At 54.0% G+C, this 6000-nt stretch overlaps 1 protein-coding gene across 1 annotated transcript in view; it reads right to left on the minus strand.

The window, feature by feature from the left end:
* Nucleotides 1–2458, minus strand: part of KIAA1257 (KIAA1257 ortholog) — a 32827-nt gene extending 30369 nt beyond the window's left edge. The window contains exon 1 of the mRNA XM_018038240.1: nt 2084–2458. Within this exon, the coding sequence (XP_017893729.1) occupies nt 2084–2423 (340 nt within the window). The 5' untranslated portion in view covers nt 2424–2458. The remainder of the gene's footprint in view (nt 1–2083) is intronic.

Consider the following 6000-nt stretch of genomic DNA (forward strand, 5'->3'; position numbering starts at 1 on the left):
TGCAAACGAATCTACTAACAAGGAATTAATTTCAAAAACATACAACCAGCTCATACAGCTTAATATCGAAAACAGAAAAACCCAATCAAAACATGGGCAGAAGACACAGACATTTCGCCAAGACCCAGAGACGGCCAAGAGGCGTGTGGAAAGCTGCTCCCGACGCCACCATCACTGGCGAAATGGAAGCACTACCGTGAGCTGCCACCTCACACCTGTCGGAATGGCCATCATTAAAAACCTACAAGGAGATTTTGGCCCAATACATCTGAGAATCTGCATTTAAACCCAGAATTAGGGGATTCACAGTCAGTTTATACGGGGGAAGGGGGAAGTGCCTTAATCTCTTCTTTATCTGCAGAAAGCATAAATAACATCATCAGCCACTACGAACAAAGCTAGCGGAGGTGATGGATTCCAGTTGAGCTGTTTCAAATCCTGAAAGATGATGCTGGGAAAGTGCTGCACTCCAGATGCCAGCAAATTTGGAAAACTCAGCAGTGGTCACAGGACTGCAAAGGGTCAGTTTTCATTCCAATCCCAAAGAAAGGCAATGCCAAAGAATGCTCAAACTACCGCACAATTGCACTCATCTCACACGCTAGTAGAGTAATGCTCAAAATTCTCCAAGCCAGACTTCAGCAATATGTGAACCGTGAACTTCCAGATGTTCAAGCTGGTTTTAGAAAAGGCAGAGGAACCAGAGATCAAATTGCCAACATCCATTGGATCACTGAAAAAGCAAGAGAGTTCCAGAAAAACATCTATTTCTGCTTTATTGACTATGCCAAAGCCTTTGACTGTGTGGATCACCACAAACTGTAGAAAATTATTCAAGAGATGGGAATACCAGACCACTTTACCTGCTTCCTGAGAAATCTGTGTGCAGGTCAAGAAGCAACAGTTAGAGCTGGACATGGAACAACAGACTGGTTCCAAATTGGGAAAGGAGTACGTCAAGGCTGTATATCATCACCCTGCTTATTTAACTTCTATACAGAGCACATCATGTGAAATGCCGGGCTGGATGAAGCACAAGATGGAATCAAGAATGTTGGGAGAAATATCAATAACTTCAGATATGCAGATGACATCACCTTTATGGCAGAAAGTGAAGAAGAACTAAAGAGCCTCCTGAGGAAAGTGAAAGAGGAGAGTAAAAAAGTTGGCTTAAAGCTGAACATTCAGAAAACTAAAATCATGGCATCCGGTCCCATCACTTCATGGGAAATAGATGGGGAAACAGTGGAAACAGTGGCAGACTTTATTTTTCTGGGCTCCAAAATCACTGCAGATGGTGACTGCGGCCATGAAATTAAAAGACGCTTGCTCCTTGGAAGAAAAGCTATGACCAACCTAGACAGCATATTCAAAAGCAAAAACATTACTTTGCCAACAAAGGTCCATCTGGTCAAAGTTATGGTTTTTCCAGTGGTCATGTATGGATGTGAGAGTTGGACCATAAAGAAAGCTGAGCACCGAAGAATTGATACTTTTGAATTGTGGTGTTGGCGAAGACTCTTGAGAGTCCCTTGGACTGCAAGGAAATCCAACTAGTCCATCCTAAATGAAATCAGTCCTGAATATTCACTGGAAGGACTAATGCTGAAGCTGAAACTCCAATCCTTTGGCCACCTCATGCGAAGAACTGATTCATTGGAAAAGACACTGATGCTGGGAAAGACTGAGAGCAGGAGGAGAAGGGGACGACAGAGGATGAGATGGTTGGATCGCATCACTGACTCAATGCACATGAGTTTGAGTGAACTCCGGGAGTAGGTGAAGGACAGGGAGGCCTGGCGTGCTGCAGTCCATGGGGTCGCAAAGAGTCGGACACAACTGAGCGACTGAACTGACCGACTGAACGCTCTGAGCCTCTTGGAACTTTGAGAGGATTAAGTCTCTGCACTCTGTGACACCACTCCCTTCCTGGCCCACAGTGGGCCCTAACATGACGGTGTCTCTCTGGACCTCTGGGCCTGGCATCGGCCACCCGACTTAGGTGAGCCTCAAACGCGTGGGCAAAGGTCAGCGGTGCACCCCCTCTCCGCAGAGCGCGCCAGAATTCTGCCCTAACGCTTACCTGAAGTCAGCGGGAAGGCCAGAGAGATGGTGAACTTGCAGGGGACGACGTGGGGCGCGTCGGAGCTGCAGACACTGGTCGGCCTCTCGGAGGACTCGCTGCTGCCCCGGCGCTCCGAGTCCGACTCCTGGGCCCAGGCCTGGTCCTTCAGGTGCTCATCGGCCCCACACTCGCTGCCGGACTGGCGGAAGCTGCCCATGGAGGACACGGGGCCCATGCTGGCCTGGTCCTCATCCTCCCACTCCCAGGCCTGCAGCGACATGCTGCGGGGAGGCCCAGGCGGCTGCAAGGAAAGGGAGGCGCTGCGGGCACCCCAGGGCTCCTGAAGGGAAGCCGACATCCCACAGGGGACCCACCCTCCTCCTCGGGTGCCCTGCTCCGTCCCCAGTGACCAGCCAAGGCCTCGGACACGCAGAGAGAACCCAGTCAAGACAGAAGGAAACAGGAAAATGGTGCGTCAGTAATCATGATAAGGAGCAGAGCCGGTTCCTCCAACTGGCGCCCCACCTTCCCGCTCCCAGGTGTTGCTCTTTTCATCCCGTCCATCAGGGGCAGGCTGAGTCCTATTCCCCAGGAAGCGCAAGGAGGGGTAGGAAGGAAGCCCCCTTTGCTCCCGAAGAGCCGGCCTCGGGCTAGCTGTACCCAAGTACAGTGTGAGCTTGTCATCCGGGGACAGCACGCTGACACCAAGCGGGGCGAGGACTGTCGGGCATGGAGTGCCGGGCTCAGGGCCCAAGCGCCCTCCACGGAGGCCACCGGAAAACGCCCAGAGGCTGCCCAGATGCGTTGGGGGCCGGCTGGGTGGGGTGTGTAGGGGGTACCTGCGGCACCTGCGTGGGGACACGCTGGGCAGTCACGAGGGCTCGGACCGCGGCGTCGGTCAGCTCCCACAGCCGCTGCACAGCCGCCTCGGGCGAGAAGGCTCCTAGGACGCAGTCGGTGCGCCCCGCCGGTAGGGAGGTCAGAAGACTCGCCTCCTAAGTTTGACGGTTGCTAGGAGACGCACGTGGCCCCGGGGCGGGGCTCCCCTCCTGGGGGCGGGGCTCCCCGCCTCAGCCGCTGCACAGCCGCTGCGCAGCCGCCTGGGGGAGAAGATTTCTCACTTCAGTTCAGTGCAGTTCAGTCGCTCAGTCGTGTCCAGCTCTTTGCAACCCCATGGACCGCTGCACGGCAGGCCTCCCTGTCCTTCACCTACTCCTGGAGTTTACTCAAACTCGTGTCCATTGAGTCGGTAATGCCATCCAACCATCTCATCCTCTGTCGTTCCCTTCTCCTGCCTCCAATCTTTCCTAGCATCAGGGTCTTTTCCAGTGAGTCGGTTCTTCGCATCAGGTGGCCGAAGTATTGGAGTTTCAGCTTCAGCATCAGTCCTTCCAATGAATATTCAGGACTGATTTCCTTTCGGATGGACTGGCTCGATCTCGTTGCAGTCCAAGGGACTCTCAAGAGTCTTCGCCAACACCACAGTTCAAAAGTATTAATTCTTTGGTGCCCAGCTTTCTTTATACTCCAACTCTCACATCCGTACATGACTACTGGAAAAACCATGGCTTTGACTAGACGGACCTTTGTCGGCAAAGTCATGTCTCTGCTTTTTAATATGCTGTCTAGGTTGGTCATGCGGTTTGTGGGACCTTATTTCCCTGACTGCGGATTGAACCCGGGCCCCTGGCAGTGGAAGCACCAAGCCTTAGCCATTCACGGGGCCGCTGGGGAATTCCCTTGGCCCATTTCTTTTTATTTATTTGTGGCCGTGCTATTTCTCTGTTGCTGCGTGAGCTTCCTGTAGCTGGGGTGAGTGGGGGCGCCTCTCTGGCTGTAGTGCAGCGGCTACTCACTGCGGCAGCTTCTGTTGTGGAGCACAGGCTTCGGAGCGCAGACCTCAGTGGTCGCAGCGCTCAGGAGTTGTGGCACGCGGGCTTAGTTGCTCCGAGACATGTGGGATCCTCCCAGATCAGGGTTCCAACCTGTGTCTCCTGCATTGGCAGGCCGAAACTTAACCACTGGACCACCAGGAAAGTCCAGGGCCCATTTTTAATAGACAGAAGTAAAACGATGTCTAAACACTCAGCTAATCCCCCAACCAAGACTCTTAAAAATGTAAAAGCTTCAACACCAAAAACGACAGCTCTCAGACAATCCCAGATGCTCCAGGGGACTGGGCGGGCTGACACACACCTTCTGACCAACAGCTTGATGACATCAAGGGCTTGTGGAGTGTCCATGCCCCTCAGCGGGGCAGTAAGTCGCCCCGGAGACAGAGCCAAGTGTTGGCAGTGTTACTGGGACGGAGAGAAACCACCGTGATGCCCACCTCCTGGGCCAGCCCTAAGCAGGCGCATGGACCAGCCTTCGAGAAGAATGCTGCCCAGGAATGGTAATAATGTCAGAGCCACTTAGGAAGACGGCTGACGTGCAAAGAGAGATCCCGACAGCAGCATCCCAGCTCGTTTCTTTATGTCGAGTTTAAGGGGGTGCAGCGGGAACGTCCTGTAAAAGTCACCCTTGTAAGTGCTTCGACTGACGTGTAACAGGTGTGTATTAATAACTCCCGTGCCAGTGAGGACACAGAATGTCCTGTCACTCCCAGAGTTCTTTCATGCCCAAACGCACGGGAACATCTGAAAAGAGCGCGTCAGAAGAGCGCTCTTCTTCTCTTGTTGGCGCCACGGGGGATGTTTCTGCTTCTTAGCGTTTTTCTGGGCTGTCTGAAGACCCTGTGAACAACATACTATTTGGAATGGCTCAAACAATACTGAGCTGACTTCAGAAACATCGCTTCTCTCCAAGGGCCTCTCCGGCACACAGACACACGCCCATCCCCCAGCCCAGACAAAAGCGCAGGAGACTTCCGAGTTTGCTCACTTGGAGTCTGAAACAAAAACCTAGTGAGTCCAACCGGAATGATTTCAGAGGCGCCTGGTAACACAGCCCCACAGACAGACAGGCCTGACAGCCCCCCTTTATCACCCCATACTCCCCTGCCCCCGCGGAGCTGCGGGGGCGCGGAGGCCAGGCCCCCGCTCCACAGCAAGATATGTAAAGGCTTTTAATACTGACTGCTGAAAGGATTCCCTCCCCAAAAGCAGTCGCCAGCTGCAGCGACAGCAGTAGTCTCCTCTGGGTCATCAGCTCTCAGCATTAACATGAGACTGAGCCAGGTTCGTCTGCAAGACGCAGCTCAGAAGTTCAGAGTCAACATTCTAAAGGTGCACAGCAACCCCTCGGGCGGTGGGACTCCCAACCCAGAAGTTTCTACGGTCCAGTTAGGGGGTCCAACCAATCACCGACATTTGGAATCTCGCGGACTCCATCATCCCTGGGCGAAAGGATGCTCCAGTTCCAGACATGCCAGTGATTTCCTTCTGAAGCCGTGTGTTCACGTCTACAAAAACGTGTTCAAACAAAACTATGTAACTAGTGCCTACTTAATGCCAAGCCCTGTGTTGGGCACCGGGGCTATACCGGGTCTCTGGCCTTGTGAACCTCAGCCCTCGAGGCAGGCCTGCAAACAAATGGCAATGGTTGCTTGGAGGCAGCTGAGATGGGAGCTGGGGGTCATCGCTCAGGGTCCCCAACACCGAGCCCGGTGGTCAGACAGGCACACGTCCCTACCCTGTGGCTGACAGCGCCTGTCATACAGGCAGACAGACTGACACACCAGGCGGGAGAGTCTGTTAGGGGTGCAGAGGGCTTGCAACGTCACCGAAGGCCTGGCAGAGGAGGTGACTTGGACGCAAGAGACTTGGGGGTGAGGAGGCAGGCTCTAAGCACCTGGGGGAGGTGGATGCAAAGCAAAGGCCCCGCGGTGAGTCAGAAGAACCCCCAGTAGGTCAGTGAGAGCGGCAGTGCCGGAGGCGAGGGTGGGAGGGCCCAGGGGGCGCGGAGGCGCAGCCACATACGTGCAAAGGCAAAGC

This window comes from Capra hircus, chromosome 22, assembly GCF_001704415.2.
Source record: "Capra hircus breed San Clemente chromosome 22, ASM170441v1, whole genome shotgun sequence".
Lineage (NCBI taxonomy): Eukaryota > Metazoa > Chordata > Mammalia > Artiodactyla > Bovidae > Capra > Capra hircus.